This window comes from Ictalurus furcatus, chromosome 16 (assembly GCF_023375685.1).
Source record: "Ictalurus furcatus strain D&B chromosome 16, Billie_1.0, whole genome shotgun sequence".
NCBI classification, from domain to species: Eukaryota; Metazoa; Chordata; class Actinopteri; order Siluriformes; family Ictaluridae; genus Ictalurus; species Ictalurus furcatus.
In genome coordinates this window covers 2,246,539-2,268,612 of record NC_071270.1, presented here as the reverse complement: position 1 = coordinate 2,268,612, position 22,074 = coordinate 2,246,539, and the positions used below count along the sequence as shown (strand labels likewise).

The 22,074-nt window shown below is 45.8% G+C and overlaps 1 protein-coding gene across 8 annotated transcripts in view; it reads left to right on the top strand.

The window, feature by feature from the left end:
- Positions 1-22,074, top strand: part of msi2a (musashi RNA-binding protein 2a) — a 218,608-nt gene that overhangs the window by 169,238 nt on the left and 27,296 nt on the right. For all 8 annotated transcript variants that reach the window (XM_053646207.1, XM_053646206.1, XM_053646213.1 and 5 more), the window contains exons 9-10: positions 7,367-7,481; positions 11,582-11,656. In XM_053646207.1, the coding sequence (XP_053502182.1) occupies positions 7,367-7,481; positions 11,582-11,656 (190 nt within the window). The remainder of the gene's footprint in view (positions 1-7,366; positions 7,482-11,581; positions 11,657-22,074) is intronic.

The following is a 22,074-nucleotide window of genomic DNA, read 5'->3' as shown; positions in this document are numbered from 1 at the left end:
AATATAGATTTCTTTGTCATAGGCAAAGCGTATCAATAATGCACACGCTCCCATGTCTCAAAAGTAATCTCATTCATGCTCCTGTGAATTACATGGACGCTGTTAAGCTGGGGCTTTTCCGAAGGCTTTGAACAGCCAATCAACAGCGTTTTTCTTCATCCGTCACGTGTGTAACTGTGAGTAAAAACTCTTAAACTCGGAGGCAACAGTGTAGAAGTCATGACTAAAGACCTTTTTATAGATTTTTCATACATCAGGCTTTGTAATCGAAGTGCTTGCTGTCTAGAGATCTGACGGATCTTACGCACCGATCTGAAACGGACTTTTCCGGCCGGGAATAACGGGAATAAATTCGAAAAGGCTGCGTGTTTTTTTTTTTTGTTTTATTTTTTATTATTATTATTTTAAATGCTCAGAGCTAATGCTCTTAAACATGTCATTTGTGATGTGTTTTTTAAGTTGAAAATATTGGCCTCAGGCCTGGATCGTCTCCTAGTTGTTTAGTCTGGTCCTACGTGCAAAAAAAGAGAAAAGAAAATAATAAAAAATAAATAAAATCCCCGTGAGCGTCTCGTTATTATGTGAAAAACATCTTGTTGCAAAAAGAAGAGCCACCTCTTTACGACGTGAAAAGCATGGTTATTATAAGCAAAGCGTCTCATTATAGAAGAAAGGATCTTGTTGCTATGAGAAACATCTCGTTATTAAAAGAAAAGCATTATGGGATGCAGTAACAGGAACGCTTTGCTCGTAGTAAACGGATGCTTTTCTCGCAATAACCAGACGCTTATCTTGTAATTACATGGCAGCAATGTGCTTCCAAATATTCCCCCAAAGTGACTAATTATATATAGCATAAATCCCCCACAATCCATCAGCACTGATTTTTGCCGTCCGTGAAATGATTTTCCCGACCGTCGTCGTTTGATTGTTGGTTTTTACATCGTGATTCGATCGCCACGTTCCGAATCCGCGTCGTTCTGGACAGGTATCCAACCCTAATCCTAGAGTACCTCCTGTTTTACGGGTTTTCGCGCCGGGAACCCGGTGTACATCGTCCTGCGCTCCTGTATCATTTTTCTCTCACGGATTTCTACAAATGACCGTGTTTACTGACCGTGCATCACATTCCGAATCGTTTTATACACGCCTCTTCGACACGGAGGCCTTTACGTTATTACGGGTGATTCCCCTTTACTTTCCAGTAGCACTGTTTGTAGATCTGTTTCTTAGGTTTGGATTTTCAAACCCGTGTGGGACAACTGGACTTTTCTGCTTCTTCGGATAAAATAGCAGTCAAGATCAAACCCAAATAAAACGTGAGTGGTGAAAACGCTAGTTCACAGAATGCGAAAGGACACAGGATGTAAAAAAAAAAAAAAAAAAACCAAACAAACAAACCCCCAGCTGTTTCTGGTAGTGATTGACTTTCCATTTTGCGCCAACTTTACCTAGGGTTGAACTCTGAACCTCGGTGTTGTTCACGGATAGAAGAAGGACTGGTTTATTTTGGGTGGGTTAAATAAACTCGGAGGAGCCGGGGATGATTAAGTAAACTGGTCTGTTTCCATGCGCTAGGCGTTTTTCTGGCAACTCTGGTGTGAGTTTCTTTTTTTTTTCCTCATTTCTTGAGCTAGCTTCATCTTCCACGTTTGTGTAGTGTGTGTATTGCTGCACGTTTTCGATGATTGAGTTGTAAATGAACAGCGCACACACACACACACACACACAGAGTCAGTTGAAGATTTGAATATACCGTGGTTCAATAAAAAAGCAGGGCGGTAATGCGTTCTGGTCTGACAGGGTTGTACACACACTGTGCTGGAGCAGATAATGGATTCTGCACTTTCCCCGGCGTTGACGGCCAATGACGCCGCCTACCTCAGTTCTATACGTTTCATTTCATATTGTTCAGCAGGAAGTTCTTTTACGCTTGGAATTATGTACGTTCTCATTTGAGAGGCACATTGTTGTGTGCTCTGAGCGCTGCTTTGTAATCGCACGTATGTATAATACAGTAGTGTGTGTATGTGTGTGTGTGAGAGCGAGAGAGAGAGAGAGAGAGAGAGAGAATGTTCTTGATGTTATCTTCTGACAGACATGCCTGTAAGACTGTTTGCCTTTCTGCATTAAGTGGGATGAAAGTGCATTAAGTGGGATGAACACGTCAATGTGTAAAGTTAATGACGGAGAGCCTTTACTGTATGTAGAAGGTGCAGAATCTTCTAGAAAGTCTTGCGCTGTGATCAATTTACTCAGTGATTTGGTCAATTAGAGTTAAAGAGCTTGCTTAACTGTTATAGTTACCAGTTAATCAGGCAAACACTGCTGAGGAGATATTTAGGTGTCGGGTCGTTCTCGTTGTCGGCGTGCGGCGCTGGTACGGGTGTGTGAGGTACAGCAGTGTTGTCGGGGTGAGACACCGTCCACCAACCCAATGTCTCCGGTCAGAACCCGACTCTGATGCAGAGTACACAGTGTGCTCTCTACACCTAAAAAGGTGGCCAGTAAAGCGGGTGTGTGTAAACAATAAGGAAATAATCAGCCACAGGGTGGTGTGGTGAAGCGTGAGGAAAAAGCCCCCCCCCCCCCCGAAATGTTTTCTAATCGATTAACGATTGACGTGTCATCGGTTTTTATCCGTTTATAGTTATATTTTACGTTGTGGGATAAGTTATTTCCTGTTCTTGCTTACAACATGGCAGCTGTAGACGGTTGCTTCTCAAAGAAAGAGAAAAACGGGGGTCACGTTAGAGAGAAACCGTACAGTGAAACTTACTGACCGTTACAAAGCTCTGACACTGGAGACTCCTTCCATAAATGTGAGTGTGCTGTTACTATAGAAGCGGTAACTCGTTAGAAGAAGGGCATTTCTGTCGGAGCAATGAGTGTAGGAAACGACACACACTTCTGACCAATCGGATTCGAGACGGACGCTCCTGTCGTGACGAGGATGCGATCAGCGGTGGTTCTGTGGGGGGTTTACAGAAGCAGATGGGCTCCAGTCAGTGATCATCAGCATGCTGTGGTGGACCGGCGCTTTTGTGGGCCGCTTGGCAGTTTGGCAGCTGAGTGGGAGAGAGCTGACTGTCACTCCCCAACATCCCCACTCCCTTCCTGTCTCCTCTTTCCTCTTTCCACCACCCAAACCAGCCTAGCCCCTCCCACAGCTCTCAAATCCACGTGAAGGAACCAGTCCTTTCTCCGTCCTGTCTCCATGAGTGCGCTCACATTCTCACACGGGACAGCAGGACTTGAAGAGGACATTTGAACAAGCTAATAAGGCGCGCACACACACACACACACACAGAGAGCATCCCTGGAGGCTCTTCCTACTCGCCGTCCATCCAGAGGCTCATTTTTAACCTCTCGCTGCAGGAATAACAAACCTGCGTGTGCCCTCAGTGTAACAGGAATAGCTGACATTGACACTCCTTGCAGGGTAATAAATAAATAAATAAAATAAAAATCGTATATGTAAAACTCGGTGTTGATAGTTGACGCTGCACAAAAGTAGAAAACTGCATTCTCCGGTTAGCAAGGCGGCAGCGTTGAATGCTTGATTCTGATTGGTCAGAACGTGTTGATTCATTTTCTACAGGGTGTCCCAAAAAGTCTCCGAGGAAATTAACACGATTTAGCAGAATGTAAGTTTATTTACAAAGCATCGTCTTCACGGGTTCGGATTCTTTGTAAACACACGGCGTCGTGTCTCCCACTCGTGATGAACTCGTGTTAAAACATCTGGTGTTGAGCGTGTAATTGCACGCCCATCGCAACCTTTCGACAGATTCCTGATCCAGCCATGAGAACGATTTCAATATGTTCTTCTGTCAAAGGCATTCTTAAAAGCTGTCTGAGAAAAATGTGTGTGTGTGTCTGTGTGTATTGTACCACAGCATCTTTCAGTTTTTGTTTGTTTCAGGGCGTTTCTCTCTACGCTCTCCTCTTCAAGTCCCCCGATAAAGTCCTTTGTTGAGTTGGCAGGTGTGTTTTGGATGGTTGTCTTGATCCTGATGAGTGGTTTGCATCTTGTGGTATGGCCTTTATATTTCTGCTCTCGACGTCTTCTTCGAACGGTTTTTTGGGTTTTTCGTCACAGCTCTCGCAATGTTTCTGTCATCAGCCGTTTTCCTTGGCCGACCCATCCGGTGTCTGTTGCTCTCGGCGCACTAGTGGTTTCTTTCTTGTTCAGGACGTTCCAAATCGTCGTACCGTCCGACGTTTTTGTGAAATGCCTTCTGATTGATTTTCCCTCTTTTCTCAGCTTCGAAGTGTCTTGCTTTCCTCCCATAGGCAGCTCTCTGATCTTCATGTTGGCTTATCCTTTTTAATAACCGCATTAAGGCTGAAACCAAGAGTAGATGTGTAGAGCTGTTTATTGTTTAAACATTCAGTCTAACAGGACACACCGTGTTACCTCGACACGCCTGTAAGTCACGTGGGAGGTGAAATTCTAAACTCTCTTCTCAGATTCATCTCTTGATCTCAAATACAGTCAGAGGGGACTGCGTAGTCGTTGATATTGTGATGTTTTCTGTCAGGAGACGTTTGTTTAACCTTTTATGGAAGGCGTCTCCAGTGTAAGAGCTTTGTAACACACGACATGCCGCGCCACACCACCCTACCGTCGATGACTTTCCTATATCAGCATGCCCTCGGGTGCGTTATTCCTTACATTTTGACCAAATAGTGAAGTAGCACTGAGGCACATTATATTTTCTTGACGAACACAACACGGTACACCAGGCTGATGACTCAGAGGTTTCTGGCTGCTAACAAGGCTATACTGCCATCTAGATATTTTTGATTAGCAGTTTTGTACAGAGTAATATCATGGCAGTGTCCATTTTTTTTTTTTTCCGCGAAGATCAGTCGTGTGTATCTGTGAGGAACCGGAGATGTCAAATTCTTATTTTTGCATCGTCTTGATATAAAATTCGGGCTTGTGGCAGCACCTACTCGGGTTGAAGGCAACCTTCGAGGCAGCCTGAGGTCTCTCACTCAAACACACACACACACACACACACACACACACACACACACACAGAGTGATTTCAGAGCTAGAGGAGGCCGGGTGTGCTCCTGCTGGAAAATCACAGCTCTCTGCAAACGCCTGTCGTCCTGAAGAGTGAGAGCGCTGGCTGCTTAAATGGAAAGGACTCGGCCCAAGAGGCAGACAGCAAAAAAAAAAAATGTGTGTGTGTGTGTGTGTGGCACCAAGGAGGACAGCTGGAGCTGGCGACTTTCTCGACATTTCCGGGTGTTGATTTACAGAGGTATCATTACCATCAGATTGGTGTTAGCGTGACGTGTTGGTCGCGGTGTTGTTACCGAGTGTTTTGAGATCTTACTTGTGAAGTAAACATGCACAACCTTCTTCTCTCTCTACATGTGTGTGATCACCTCGTTTTCTTTTTCTGCTTTCTTCTCCTCTGATTGGATCTAAAAATATTTCCTTGATTGTTCGGATGAATGTTGAGTGTGTCGGTGTGATGAGTGTCAGCAGGAGAGCTCTCTCTGTGTGTGTGTGTGTGTGTGTGTGTGTGTGTGTGTGTGTGTGTGTGTGTGTGTTCGTTCTCTCCTACACAACAACTGTCTTGGCCTCAGTTTTTTTCTGACGTTTTAGAAGAGATGAATTGTGAATTGCAATAGACTTGAGAATGTGAGATGGAGAGCGAGACCGAGAGAGTGAGACCGAGAGAGTGAGACCGAGAGAGCGAGACCGAGGGAGAGAGACAGAGGGAGAGAGAGCAGCCTTTAGCCCCTCAGATGGACAGGCCCGAGGCAGGCAGGCTGACGAGTCGATCACCGCTGCAGCAGAGCAGGGCGGAACGACGCACCAGACAATTTCAGCGAATACAAGCTTGGCCTACCAAAGAGCAGACTCCTGTCACAAGCTCGCATAGATATGAGAACACACACACACACACACACACACACGCACGGGAGCTGTCAGGACCAATCTCCCCGCTCGAATGATATTTGAATTTTCATCATATTTACAGTTTTATATTGTATGATCCCAACGTCTACTTTTAGTCGCCTTACGCAAGTCTGCTGAAACACACGTTCCTGAAACCTTTATTTTTTGGGGGGTCCTTTTGTGTGTCTTAATGAATAAACACACGTCATTTTCACCGTGCGCCGCTCATCAAAAGTTTTTCAGCAGGGTAACGTTTTAGTCACGATTAGAGAAGTAGGTTTCCGTGAGCTGTCAAGTGTTTGTGACGGTTTATTATATTGTGGGGGTGTGGAGGTGGGGGGCGGGGGGGGGGACTGCTTCGCCAAACAAGCGCCTTTAATAAAAGTCCCGTTATAATCAGAGACCGGACGATGAAGAAAGACTTCGGGACCCGATGGACGCTTGTTTCCTTATTTAATTCCCGATAATAAAAATATCTAAAAGCGTGTCCTAAAAGTCGAAGTGAATTAGTACTGAGGTCCTTCAGTGATGTTATGTTGTACTGGACACGTCGCAAAGTGAACAGGATTTCAGCCATTCGGGATTTGTTGAAGGACCTCAGTTTTACAGCGAGTCTGACGGATCTAACACACTCGCATACAAGTACACACACACACTTGCTGAGACAAACTCACACACCTGCTCTGTTTATCCTTCTCCAAACGATGGACAAGATTCTCTTTCCATGTTTTTTTTTTTATTTTAATTCTTTGCTCTGCATGCGAGAGTGTATAGTGTGTGCATACATGTCATTTCTTTGAGCAATTTTTAAACACACACACACACACACACACACAGGTGAAAAGTAAGACTGCTTTCCTCCTGTCCCTATCTGACACTGTGTGTGTGTGTGTGTGTGTGTGTGCTCAGAGCTCACACACAGCTGCTGCGGTCAGGACCAAAGTGTCAGTCAGAGACAGGGAGTGAAAGGGAGAGGTGGAGAGGAAGGGAGGAATATTTTGGCGATATCCGCCTTTCGATTTCGAGCCTGCGGGAAAGTGCTTTAAATAAAACGGCACACAGGCGAGCGGACGTCACGGGCAGCGCTGCAGAAGTAAACAGGACAGAAATAGTGCGTCTACTAATAGTACGAGCTAAATTGTGCGACGTACATCCGACAGGGGGCGATGTTTTGTAACAGGGATGCACACAGATCAGGGGTATTTCACAATAAATAAATAAATAAATAAAAAGGAAACGACGATAGCGGTCTGCATCGTGGCGTAGAGATTATTATTATTATTATTATTATTACATCTGTGACTGGGGAAAAGTCTCAAACCAAGACACAAAGGATTTTAACATGTTGTAACTATAGGAACCGGTCTCCTTGATGTATAAGCGTCATGTTTGAGTGGTTGTTGTGCTGTTGGTGACGGCTGTGTCTCGTCGTGTCTACAGGTAGAATGTAAGAAGGCCCAGCCCAAAGAGGTGATGTTCCCCCCGGGCACACGGGGCAGGGCCAGGGGTCTGCCCTACACCATGGACGCCTTCATGCTGGGAATGGGCATGCTGAGTGAGTACCAAGTCTCTCACACACACACACACACACTCATTCATGCTGTCCAGGTGCGGATCATGTTCGCACGGAAACATTTTGCGCTTGATCCCATGCTTATGTAGCAAAAATAGTTATATAATTGATTTCAACATCACAAAGCTACATCTCATCTGAAATGAATTATTGTGTAAAATAGCAGGTAGGAGGCGCTATTTACAATCTGCACTTCATCTAAAGCCTAGGGGCTTCTACAGACTTTCATAGATTCTCTTTCACAAATCATAACAGAGCCTGATTGGTCCACCAGCTCGGCTGAATATCCCACTCATATAGTGTATATGATTGGCTCTTAAATAGTTCCTTGTGAGCTGGATCAGTAGCATGGTTCCTCCCCCAGCAGTGAGACACACTGAAGATAGAATAAGGTTGATCGTTCCTGATTGCCTACCTGACAAGTGAGGTCACTCTTGATTAGTGATGTGATGTGCCAGAGCCCTACCAAGCTGCAGTCCTGACCCTCGGGGTCGTCCCATATGGAAATGAGCCGGTGGAGGCGGGGCAGGGCATCGTAAGGCGTATGGCAGTGCCCACTGAAGCACAGGCCGCATTACCAGCGCAAATGAGGAGGAAAATTGGGATAATGCTCTATTAGGGGCTCACCAATCCATCTGCCTGACCTCTGCTCTGGCTAATGACAGCACCGGTGAATCTCAGGAGCTCCTCATCGCTCCAGAGCCACCATGCAAGCTTCCACTTTATCATAGTCATCCCTACACACACACACACACACACACACACACACACAGAGCACAGTGGGCAGTGGCTCAGAGGAGGCACCCTGAAATGAACAGAGTCTGATTCATGTCCTTTAGCGACAGTGCTGTGGTAGCAGCAGTATGTAAATGGCACTAGGGCCACCTTTTCTTGCCAGCTTTCCCAGCAATCTGGTCGGATTGAACTTTTAACAAGCCGTGTGAACTTTTCAGAAGTTCTTACAGTTCAGTGCTGAGCTGTGGAGGGGAGAGAGAGAGAGAGCGAGAGAGAGAGAGAGAGAGAGAGAGTCAGAGAGTCTTTGGAGTGCTCATGTGAAAATATTAACTCCAGACTTATCCACACTCGCGCTTATCTAAATGAAATTGGAAAACGCAGGGCAGCGCGACATAACTTGGTATAATTTGCATTCGAACGGGAGGAGGGTGGGGGGAGGGGGGAGGAGGAGGGGGTGGGGGGGGGAAGCAGCCGAAGATCAGGACTCATTATTTAAGGAACTGTAGGTTCCCTTCTACGCCAGATCTCATTAAAACTCCTTCCTCGGCTCCTTTGTTTACCAGTCCTAATCGAACCATTTATCTTTATTGTGTTGTGCTGCATGTATGTTTGCTGAAATTAATACACATTCGAGCTGGTGCGGAGTATGGGTGTACCAGATGGATAATTGATTTTAAAGTGAATCGGAACCGTCGAGCCATAAAATAGGTGCATTAGCATGCATATTAATAACGGGAAGAGGAGGGAGACGCGACAGCGGCGGTAGCAGCAGCTGACTCCTGCTCTACAGAGGAAGCCACAGCTTTTATCTACCCAGCATGCATCGTGCTGAGATGCTGCCTGATGCATGATGGGTAAATAACATCGTGACCTTTTATCAGTAGCGTTCTCCTGCTTACTGTTTCCTGCTATCGAGGATCTACCTTCTCAACTAATCTCTAAAGCCAGTGACTCGAGAGTCTTAAAAATGAGAAAAGGCTTTGATCATATAACAAGGAAAATCTGATTTGTTTCCTAAATCCTTTTTTTTTTTGCATTGCAAATTACACGTGCCTGAGTCTGATTGGTTTGTTTGCGTTTGCTCGCGTATCCACGTTGTTGTGAGTGCATAATGTGAAAGCAGTTAGATAGATGAATATCTACCAGTATGGCGACGTCACATTTATTTAATTTTTTTTGGCACAGACAACCATAACCAAAAGTAAATTAGGTTCGAGGGCTGGGCGATATAACGATACGATCGCAGGAAATTAGCAGTTTCTCTGTTAAACACTCAAACCAGCCCAACATCCATGCCACGATCAGCTGAAGCCCCTGACCTGTCTCTGCATGATTTGATGCGTTGTGCTTCTGCCGCAGGACAGTGTGAATGTGCAAGTGTACAGGTGTTTCTAATAAAGTGCACAGTGAGTGTGTGTATAAGGGCTTTTTGAGAAACCTGACTGTCAATGGTTAGATTTTGAACGCCATGTAGTCTCCTCCTTCCTCTTTGCGTTGCTCCTACTGAGCACACCCTCCAGTTTTAATCACACTTGGTCATGGTGCAACAAACTGGTTTCAGTACTCATTAGTCAGACGAACGTGACCGCGACGCGTCCCGGCGATGTGATTGGACCAGTCGGTCTGTAACCGAGCGCCGACTGCTCTGCCCTTTCGGTTAATGCTGGAGCTAGAACTTTCTTCCGCTGACCAGAGACCAATTTAGCGATTGATTGTAGCGAGGCTTTGATTAGCAAAGATTAATCCTGAAAGGGCATCTCCCGAGCGTCGCGCTCAAACATGCCGGACACACTCTCTTACCCCAAACCCCGCTGAGGCCTATTAGTCCTGAACCACCCTGGGTTATGCAGATAGCCTCGCTGCGGAGGGTTAGCAAAACTCCACCTGTAGCCATCGTCACATCTGCTGCTCTTTCTACACCGTGCATTTCAGCCAATTTTGCACCCCTGCTCCTCAATTAAATGTCACTGGTTACAGCCTGAGGGGCTGGAGAACACCGCGGTTTACACTAAACGCCATTTAGCTCCGGGTTTTTTTTTTTTTTTCCATGACTCCGCCGTCTAGCCTGGCCGTTCCCCTGTGCGGCGATGATCTCTGTCGCGATTCGCACGCACGTACGAGTCAGAATACTGTACGTGTGTTTATGAAGTGCTAGGTCTGTCTGAAAGAATAATTAATTTAGCGCACTTCCTACTTGCTCACACGCTGCTTGGCTGTGCGTCCAAGTTTTTCCTTTTGGACAATATAAAAATCAATAAAGCGTGTAAATTAAAAAAAATAAATAAATAAAAAGGAGTAATAAACCAGGCCAAGAATAACCGATCTGCCGTTGTAGCAACAGAAACGCTGCCACGTCTCTCGGAAGCACCAGAGAAGGAGAGCAGATGGTGGAGAAATTCCCTCATGACGCGTTCTGATTGAAGCTCTTTGCAGTTGCTTGCAAACATACCGCTGTAATATGCGGCGGTGCATGATGGTGTACTTGTCTAAGTCAATATGCTGAATGCACGGTCTCTTTCATGCTCTGTCTCTCTTTCTGGTCTCGTTCTCCTCTTTATCCTTCATTCTCTGTCGATTAGCAGTCCAGTAAAAGAAGTACGGTGATGCATCACTGTTGGTATAAATAGTCTGTACAGAGTGTGAACAGAGTGTGTTCACTTTCTCAGGATTAGTGATTGCAGCAGGTGCAAAAGGAACGGTTTGTGAGTTAAGCGCCCTCTGCTGCCTACATGGCGAACTGCAACTGCAAAGAATACCTTCACACGGGTTCACCTTCCTCAATGTTCCCCGCTGTCGAAACCACACTTCTCCCTCTTGGTCCTCTTCTGAGGAAAAGGACAGAGCTGTGGAGCGCTGTTCCATTTGGGGGCGGAGCTTATTTCTGTGTTTACGCTGTACGACGTTTAGCCAGATTTTTGCTTTTTTTTTTTTTTTTTTTACAAACAAATTGCACATCTTAGAAGGCATAATCTGACTCGCTTATTGCGACCAAAGTGCTTTTCTTAAAATCTCAGTGTGTGAGTGCTGCTTCGATCATCTAAAAAAAACCACTAATAGGAGGATGGCATAGGATGACTTAAAACTCCAGTACTGTAATGCCAACGCTAACGGGCAGAAAAACGTCCCTTATTACCTCAGGCTCGCTCTGCTTGTGTCGAACGTCCATGAGCGAACGTGCAGGTCACACTGATCTTTGACGTGAGCAGGACGTAGTGATATTCTACCTTTTTAAACGATCCTAATTAGATTCACAACATGCGATATTCCTAACGATTACCGCACCTGTACGCTTAGCGTTTTCTTTCTGATGTGTCTAAACTGTCGTCCTCTCTCTCTGTGCCCTTTAGGTTACCCGAACATCGTGGCGACGTATGGGCGTGGATACACTGGATTCGCTCCGAGTTATAGCTACCAGTTTCCCGGTAAGTTCCTCTGCGCTGCTGTTAAGAAATAAAACCACGGTCCGCGCGCTCGTCGATCGGAAACACGTGACCGGGACGTTCGAATAAGTGAGTGTGTGGTCACATGACTCGTTTCTGAATGAAGTACATAAAGGATATTTTGACCCCGGCATCACGGTGAATTTTTAACAAAAAAAAATAAATGATCAGTAGCGCTACACTGTGTGTTTGTATCACATTTTTCCCCCACAATTAGTTGCACAATGTTCTTGCCGTTAGTGGTCTGCTTTGTAGCTGCGGTGAAACCGAAGGCCACCAGTCTGAACACGGCACGTGTGTGTTCACTCAGAGCTGTGTGTGTGTGTGTGTGTGAGAGAGAGATGGTTAGAGTAATGGGGTGAGTGTTGAGGGCTCTTGGCGGTGAGATGTTGGCACCGATACACGCCGGCTCGGCCCATGCCTCGCTGCCTGTTGACTTCCTGCTTTATTTAAACCTCTTTACACATGCCTGTTTGCTGCTCCGGACATCGGTGGCACACGGCTGATAAGCTTGAATGGGAAACGTCTGACAGCAGCTCAGATTCCGTAATAGGTTTCCTCAAGCGTGCGCGCGCGTGCGCGTGCGTGTGTGTGTGTGGAGGAAGGATGTGAGGATTCTGAGTGATACCGGTCTTGCCGTCTCACGTTCAGGTTTCGTGCTGCAGGTTGGAAAGCATCTGAATACTTTTAGCCGTGTAGTCTAAACGTTCTGGCTGTTCTTGAGGCGCTTCAGGTCGTGACAGAGTCGAGTAGAGCCGTTAAAGTAAAAACTTAATTGCGCACTTAAGCTTGCCGATTGACCCGAGCAATTAGGACCTGGTTCTTGTCCAGGCTTCTGTCGGCGTAGCGGGCGGAGAGCGGCTAATTGGAAACTCTTTGGGTGCAGCATCGTGTAAAGGATCCGTGAAAGAAAATGATCAAACCGTGTATCGATCATCTCATCCTGTCTGTTTGAAAGCTGAGGAACATGGACTTCATCTACAAGCCTGCTGAAGTGTGCCTGCTGAGAGATGGCTGGAATGAAGGAATAATGCAGTGTAAATTGGGAAGCACTGTGTGTGTGTGTGTGTGTGTGTGTGCGCGCACCGGCAGGGTTACTGATCATCAGCGCTGTGTAACATTAGACCAGGGCTTACATTAGACCAGCATTAGCATGGTCACATCATTAGTGCCACCCACAGTGAACCCCAGCAGCTCTCTGCTTTTTCCTGTGCTGCTTTTAAACGCCTGTTAGGCCTCCATTAGGCCTCCGCGCCACTCTCCTTCTGTTTGCCTCAAAACAATTTGCAAAAGATGAAAAGTGTGCACACAATTACAGTCGGAAAAGTGCAGGCCTCTGGGAAAACCTGCTCTCTCCTTTATTTATTTATTTATTTATTTATTTTAATTTGTCGTGCTCTCTCTCTCGCGCGCGCTCTTTTCTACATTCGGTGCTGTTAAAGAGAGCCTTTTATAACGTTTGATGTTATAAAGAGACGAGCATCACGCACTTTCCCGCCGCACAAACACACCAGCTGCAGTAAGTCTACGAATTTACGTTGTTCTCGTGCTCTTGCTGCAACTGAACGTAAGACGAAACAATACGTTTACACGTAGCTCACTATGCACCTGATAAAACTTCTACAAATTTCTGTTGGAGTGTTGTATTTATATCCTCAGTGAACGGATGCGAGACCGGTCGGACCGTGTTTGCGGGAAAATACGTTGAAATACTCGTGTCTTATTGGCTGACGGCTAAACGCTAGCTCACACAGTCAGGAAAAATGCTGATTTAGTTTATTTTTGGTTACCGGTAAAGATGTTGAAACTGAAACAGTAACATCCTCCTGATGCTGAGCAGGAAAACAAGGTGAGTAAATGTCTATATGAGTGCCAAGTTATGCGAACATGATACATGGCTGTGTAGCAGCTAAACCCATACAGTGATAGCGTAGTTGTGCCTCGCATTGGCTAGCGACACCAAACTAGCCTAGTCTCGTGTTAGATAGCTAAAAGGTTTTATACTTTTATCGGTCTGGTCGTCCTGTGATAACACTCGGAGCACGTTTTATGATGAATCCAACTTTTTTTGTCCAGTAGTCACTGCTTAGACATTTACCGACCTGAAAAACGCAGAGTGAACGTGTTTAGTCGGTGAAAACTATCGCCGACAGGGTTAACGCGCCAATCCGACAAAACCTGAGAGACGTTTCTGTCGGCGTTTGTATGTGCGGCGTGAACCGGGCTTAACCACGATAAACATCTGTGGAGTCAGTAGAAGTCCCCATATTGTCACGGTTCTCGTAGACAGGCTGTCCATGATTTATTAATTTTGTTAAAGTGGAAGGAATCACAACCCGCAGTGATCAAAGTATAATATTTATTATTTAATCATTCCAGTTATTGGGCGGTTTGACTGTCTCGCTGTACTGAAGGGCTTCGATACAAACCTCACTAATTCAAAAATAACCTCAACTAGAATGTAAATGTGTTCCGCGGCTAGGATAGACAGAGAAATATTGCTGCGTATGTGTAAGTGATAAGCCTAATATTTAAATGTATGGATTATATTGCTAAAATAAATCTGTACTGAAGGGCTCTCTGGACGCGGAACGTCTGCGAATCCGAGCTGTAGTGAACGCTTGTAATACAGAGCTAGCTTTTGATACTGATGTGCGGAAATAAACGGTGGCACGAAATGTAAAACGTTCGGCCGTATTTCAGTTATCCAGTGCGTCCTGTCTGAGGACTTCTGCTGGCGTGTGAGTGTCTCTGTCAGCACTAATCCCCAGCTTTGGCCCCGTAAGACCGCCTCTACAACCCCCTGCCTCCCCTAACCCGATCCGTGCTCTCGGTGACCTTGCTGCAGGGTTGAGAAGGTGAGAGTGTATGGAGAGGATTTGTGGAAGTCTTGGCGAGGAGGGTGGGGGGGCGAGGGGGTGTTCAAGATTGACTCTGTTCAAAGGAGTGGAGCTCATTTTGTTTCAAAGCGCTCTCTATAAGCCTCGTTCCGCGTGGGGTGGGGGTGAGGGAGGCAGGGAGGGGGAGGACGGACAGAGATTGATGCTCCTTCTGTTCCCTGTCAATGAGGGCATACCTCTCAATTTCACAGACCACCCGTAAGCTCGAGCTGCTCAGCGTTCTCAGGATGAAGACGTTAAACGCTCCGTCTCTGGAAGGTCACCACAGTGAAGTGTCGGCGTTTGTTCAGATCATACGTACACTCTGCAGTTATAACACTCTCTCTCTGTTGTATTTTCACCCATCGGTCTGTCCGATTTTGCGTAAAATCTGTAGTACGTTCACTTAAGATCGCCTCGAGTCCAGTTTAGTGTTTGTCCTGTTAGTGTTGCCGCACTTCGGCGCTCGACCCGGGCTGTAGTGTCGGTCTGGAAGTCCATCCTTAGACTGAAATGTTTCATCCTTACATGCTCACATACACTAGACATCGCATTAGCCACTGCTAGCTTCGACAGCATTACAGCACTGGAGTATTCCCTGAATGAAGGAATGCGGTGTGCTAAATCTCTGCTTTTTTTTTATACACACACACACACACACACACACAGAGCATCACAGGTCATCACAGGGCTGTTGGGAGTGACAGGCTTTTCTGTTAGCTCCTCCAGCCTGTCCCATTTATCAGAGAATTCGGAGAGACGTGATGAGCAGGAGAGCCGGAGGTGGCAGGAGACGTCTCTCGATCTACTCCAGCATCAGCGCTCATTCTCCTTCACTCTCTTTCTCTTTCTCTCCTTCATCTTTATGAGACACGGCCTGACTCTCGCACACCACTAAATCACACGGCCTCTCCCTCTCGCTCTCTCTCTCTCGCTCTCGCTCTGCTTTACTGTCACGGGTGTCTCAATTTGCATCATCGCCAAAGAAAATAACACGGCTAATGAAAGAACATGGCTATTAGTCAAGTTATTAAATGTAAACAAAGAGTGACTGAAGAAGACGAAGGAGAAGAAAAGGAGTTGTTATTGGGGGGGGGGGGGGGGGGCGGGATTGATTCCTCGTCTCGCGTCTCGTCCCTCAGGTGGTGACAGGATGACACAAATGATTTCATTACTCCATAAATGTATTGCGGCTTAGTGCTGTCTTGCCTTACTGTCTCTCTCGGCTTTAGTTTGCTCTCTCGCCGTCGCCGTCAGGATTTGATTTTGATGCGATTATTCGTGTTGCTCTAAATACACATCGTTTGAAAAGGATCAGATTTTCCGATTTATCGGTTTAAAAAGGAAGCATCGACGCTCCGATGAAGACGAGTCGGAAATGTCGGTCCTGGGTCACCTAAGGCGGGGGTTCACAAACTTTTTACATACCGACCCCTCCGTATAAACAAACTATTAAATAGAATGGAATAGAAATATATTTTTGTTTGCTAACACACCCCAGTGTTAGTTATTGTGTATAATAAAAGCTCTGTTTGTTTTTACTACGCACAGTAACTTCAACTCTGCGCTGTGAGTTGAGATGTTCAGTACTGTAATAAAATAAAAACAAAACCGCTTAGCTGTGTCTCTCGGACCCCGCTTTAAATATCACGTCGATCTCAAGACAGTCGGACACGGGGAATTATCACGATCGTTTTATTGTGATGAAATTATGATATTGAAACTTGATTCTTTTCTTCGCTTGAAAAAGCAGCAGAATTGTCGCTGCTTCTTCTTGTTTTTTTGGCGCTATGAACGCATAGTGTAGCTCTTAAAAAAAAAAAAAAAAAAAAACCAAGATTGCAGTCTCATTAATATTTAAATCGATTTAAATGCTACATCCATCAAGGAATTTAAATTGTGAGGGAATTTAAGTGAAGTGTGCACGTTTGGATGTAAAAGTCTGAGAATCGTCTGAGAGAGATTCAGGATTCATCTAGGAACTGAACAGTTTTCCTCGTTTCTAAGTATTTCCATCCTTCATTCCCTATTACATTCCCCCTCTCTCTCGCTCTCTCTCGCTCGGCACTGACAGTAAACAAAGAGTAACGGCACACAAAGGCAAGAGGTGAAACTCGGTGAGGATCGTTTTACTGTGGCACAGAGGTCATAGCCGTGAACGCACACAGACACACACACACTTACGCTTATCCCTCTGTAACTTATTCACTTGCTCAGAGGGCACAGAATGCATAACCTCTCCTCCTATTCATCATGAACCGGAGCGGCCCGTGCGCTCTCACGCACACACGCTCTTATTTGGACAGTGTGAAGTGCTGCGCTGTCATTATGGAAATTGGCCATCTGGAAGGAAGGAAGAAATGTCGGGGAAGAGCTTGGCTTTTACGGCTCCTTCGTTCCCGGTCTCCTGCCTCACGCCGCCGTTCCCCTGCTCGACTCTCGGCTGGTGCGTGCGTACGCGAGAGCTTCAACCGGACCTGAAATGACGAACTCGCTCCGATCGCAGCATGAGAACGTTCCGTCTGAACCCGAGACGCCCGCCCGATCGTGACCTTAACCGATCGCCTTAATCGATCCTGGCGTTCCTAATGACGGCGCGTGGCGGCGTCTAATCACGGCGACAGCCATCGGCTGAACTTCTGTAAACAGACATTCAATTGGATAATAATCGGTCACATCAAGTAAAAGAGTTATACGAAGATAAAAATTGTACAACGGGGTTCGGTGGAAAATGAAATTTAGACGGTGTTTAGTTTTACGCTTGGCGTGTGATGCAGAGACGGTACGAGTACGGACTGGAGCTGGAGCAACCTGAAAAAAGCGGGGCGGGGCTTGGGGGTCACCCTCATTTGAGCCACACGTTATTTACTTGGGGACGGAATCCCTCATCTCTCAGTCCATACGGTATTATACATCTCGACACGTAGCATACAGATGATACAGTTAAACCAGTAACCAGTCGATTCATTTCAGTTAACTGCTGATCCAATACAATTACCTTCAGGGTCATATAATAATGCGTATACCCAAGGGTGTGTGTGAGAGAGAGAGAGAGAGAGAGAGAGAGAGAGAGAGAGGTGTAAGTGCCCCCTTAGCATGGTCAACTCCCACCTTTCACAACCTCAATTACACATTTGAATGTGAGGTACTTAAAGGCTTTAATAAGCACATAGGACTCCGCTGCTTGCGTGCGTGTGTGTGTGTGTGCTGTTGATGATGAACTCTAAGAAGAGAGCATGAAATAGTCATTAATCAGAAACCAATAAGACAAGTCTTGATATTTGAGGTTTAGAAGTCATATTTAACCCTTGTGTTCGGTTTAGTAATTAGCGGTGTTGTGAAACGTTGCCCGAAGCCATCGATTCAGCTGTAACATTTATATTATTTTTATTTTTTTTTTAAATCCCCAATTCATCTTCTCTTCATCTCGTTAATGATGAAAATAAAGAATATTGATATAAACGGAGCCCTAAAAGCGCTTCCAGGTGTACGTGTGTAAATAAGAGACGTAGAGAACGAGACAGTGACTCAAATCTGATTTTTGTTTTAGATTACTGTCATTTTTTAATCATCTCTGTAATATAAATATGATTAAGCGTGATCGGGTTCATTAGAGAAAATGAGCTGTGTAAAATAATAATGATGATAAAAACGTTTTTATAGTATCGCTGTGTGATGTCGAGAACTACGGGAAAGTGTTAAGGATGGAAGAATTTCTGTTTTCTCTGGAACATTACACGCGTTTATTTATTATTTATTTTTGATAGTTTGTTCCTTCGGTGATGGAGCGACTAGTTTGTAGCTGCTATAGCGTAAGTGATAACGGGAACTAACTTGTTTCTTTGATGTTCCGCAACATTATACGTAACAAAAAAAAAAATTGGTTAAAAGCATAATAAATGATAAAGTGTGATTGTTGTGGTCTAAGAGGAATAAAACGCTGCACCGCCTCGTCGTTGATTATTTTCCTGTACGTGTTTTCCTTCCGTACGAAGCGGAGATCAGGGAATGATGTCGTTAACGCTGAAGAAATTATTTCTAAAAATAAGAGCACGAGCACAATTTGACAGATGTTCCAGTCAGCGGAAACACACGAGTATCTTGAAACACATCGGGCTTCGTGAAAGATGGTAAGATGTGTTCGGGTAAACGGGTGTTTACGGTGGTTGTGCCATTTCTTTAGTGCTTTTTTTTTTTTTTTTTAAATTAAAAACCGGGTCCTTGTAATATTACTGCCGTGTGTAATGGACTGAAAACACTGTACGTAGATGGTACAATCTATCATCTAAAACGTCGGGCCGATGTTAGAAAGAATCCTAGTTCGATCCCGAGTTTCTCGTGTTCTCCACTTGTCCGTGAGGTTTTCCTCCAGGTTCTCCGGTTTCCTCCCAAAAACATTCCGGTATGTAGATTTTCCGTATTAAATTGCCCCTCGATGTACGTGTGTGATGGACCGGTGTCCCATTCTAGGGTTTATTCCTGTCTCACACCCCCCCAGGTGGAGACTCAGGAAGATGAGTGAATCCGGCATTTCCTTCACCCCTTGAGATTGTGTGTTTTCCTCTCCTCCGTGTCCCGTGCTTCCTGGCTGTATTCGGGAGCGGTTCAGCCCGGAGCGCACATCGCCGCACCGGTGTATTCCTCTCCGTGTATCATGAAGGCTCTTTGCTTTGTGATGAGCGGCAGTAAAGATGTAATAGTGAGCTGTTAAACACGCGTAAACTCCAGCAGTAACCTTGTACGCCCACGGATTTCCTTCATCCGCCGTCCGTCTCCGTGTTGCGCAGGAAGAGACCGACTCTGTTTGACCAAGCTCTTGCTTTCATCTCCCTCTCCGTCACAGCTTGCTGGGGATTTGTGTTTGTGTTTGTTTTTTTTTTTAAAAAACCCACAGTCGTTTCTTGAGTGTTTTGGAGAAGGCCATTAAAATGCATAACAAATTAGGAGTGTTTACTCTGGTGCTAACGAGTGGGAGGCCACGGTGGCCCCGCTAATTAATAGCGGCACTTCGGGCTAACAAGACTGGCATCTCGTGAAGAGGGTGGAGTCTCTTCCTGCATTTCTCTCGCCGTTCTTTGATTTTTGAGATATCCTCTGAGGGAGAACGATTCCCAGGGTTGCCCACTGATCCTGGATCAGTCTGGTCTGAGGATACAGACAGAGGATCAGTGGAGATCAGGCAATGTTTCTAAGGAACTGCTATTCCTCCTGACTTTCAGACCTGTCAGATGTTTTTCTCTTTTTTTTTTTTTCTTCTCTTGACACTTTGATAGAGGGAAGCTTTTACAGAGGACCACACGGGTCAGGACTCTTCATCCAAGGGTCTCCAAGCCGGCAAAAAAGAGGAAAGGGGAAGCAGAGAGAAAAAAGCAAGCCCTAACCTTGACGGTGTGACGGGTCTTCCATTAGCCACAGGTCAGACTCGCAGTAACCCGGCTATTTGTGGCGGCGCCGTGAGAAATTATTTATTTTAGCGGACGTCTTTCCGTTTGCTCGGCTGCTTCCAGAGACGCCGTGGCCCCGGCATGGTCTGAGAGACACGCGAAGTTTTGATGTTTTATGATACGTGCGAATGCGGCGCTCATGGAGGCGACCGGGGGCGAGTAAGTCACCTCCGTAAAATACGTCCAGCAGAACGGTAATGAGCGAGTAATGCGGGCCAAAGCCATACATCACGGTGTTACAATAGCCTTATTACCCGCGCAGGGCACAGACGCTCAGAGCACCGCCCCCGTGTGTATCCAGCTGTGTAAGTGTGTGCTAATGCGTCATAAATTACACCTCGGCTCTGTACTTTCAGTCCTGCGCCGCTGATGAGTTCAGACTCTAGTTAGGCTTGCGAGACGGTGCCTGTCACACGCTTTCATATACAAAATGACATGCCATTACAGAGCTGGCGAAAATGAATACAACACGGCTGTCTGAAGTGCTGCTAATGCACGGGAAAAGAACAATGGCGTATATTTCTGGGAAACTTTTCTCCGACTCGCTCCTTTTAAACAGTGGCTCAAGTGTGCGTACTCATCGCCTGTCCTACAGAGCTCCTTTATTTAACTTTATAGAACGGCTTTGTTTAAAAACCCAGATGGTGACACAAAAGATCTCCGGATTAAATGAGTCTAACCGTTCAGCCATGCGCCGTACGTTTTGGACGTAATGTAAGTTGCACAACACGTTAGTTTTGTCGTAGAAATCCGGAGTTAATGTAGCTCATCATTAAGTATTTTATATCTCTATATCTGTACCTGTAACAGTATCCGTTATCATCATCATCATCATCATCATCATCTGCACAACTTCCAGCTTTTCGGTATAACTCCACCCACGATATTGGTGGCATGGATCATGGAGCTGGAATGATGCCAGTTTGCCTTAAGCAAAAGGGAAGAAAAAGTGTTCAGCTACGTTGTGAAGTTTTTTTTTTCCCTTCACATTTATAGATGACCTTAAGTCACATCAGTAAAGATCGAAACATGGTTTTAAGGCTCATATTTACACAAACGATTTGACTGGTCATCTGTAACGTCGTCATACTGAAAAAAAGCAAAAGCTCAATCAGGGAACTGCATCGGCGGGGGGGGGATTATGTAAAGTTGATTTTTCATTGACTTGTTCCTTCAAGGATCCTCAAGTGCATCTTAAGAATCACGCTTTCCCGAAAGCTCACATCTTGCTTCCATAAGTTCTCCTTTGGGTGGAATTTGTGTGTGTGTGAGAGAGAAGATGAGCTCTGTACTGAGTAAAGAGGCACCTGGGCTCGGGGCCACTCGGTTCGATTCAGGGCTTTGATGGCACTCTGCCGAGCCTTTCTGAGAACAACAAACGCCGCCAGCTCGCGGCAGAACACCCCCAACAATAAGCTAGCTGTCAATCCACAGATGAAAAGATCGCAATAGCTGTTCTCCCCTTGACTATTCTTATTTGTCGTGAATTTCTTTCTCTTTACGGTGATCTTTTTCCTACCGTTTTCTTTTCAAACATGACTGAGAGGGGCATGCTTTCTATTTCCCACAATCCTGCGGGCTGAAGAAAGGAGGAGCAGGCTGAGTGCTGGTGGATTTGGCCCGGGAGTCCCAGCTGTATTTACAGCTTGATCCTCTTTTTATGAGCGCTGGCGCTGCAGCTTGTGAAGTTTAGCCCCGCTCACCGGCAGATTTGCTGTTTCAGGGCCTCAGGATTCGACTGGAATCGACTGCTTTCTGGTTTTCCTGTGTTTTCTGCTCGCGACTATCCGCCTCTTAATGGCAGCCCTCGATTCCCGGTCGCTAATTTAACATTCCAGTGCGCTGTACATTTGCAATGAGCCTGTAACTGATCCGAGTGTTCGACCCGACGGAAAGAACGAGTTCGTTCCTCCTTTCAATTCCGGCTGAAATTTACGACTTGTTCCTCAGCAGGTGTTGCGGAAAAGAAAGGATGGAGTAGGCAGAAGCAGTGCTTGAAGACTAGAAGGAACCAGGCACGAGAGAGAGAGAGAGAGAGCGAGCGAGAGAAGGGCTACTATTACGGCAATATTTGCCA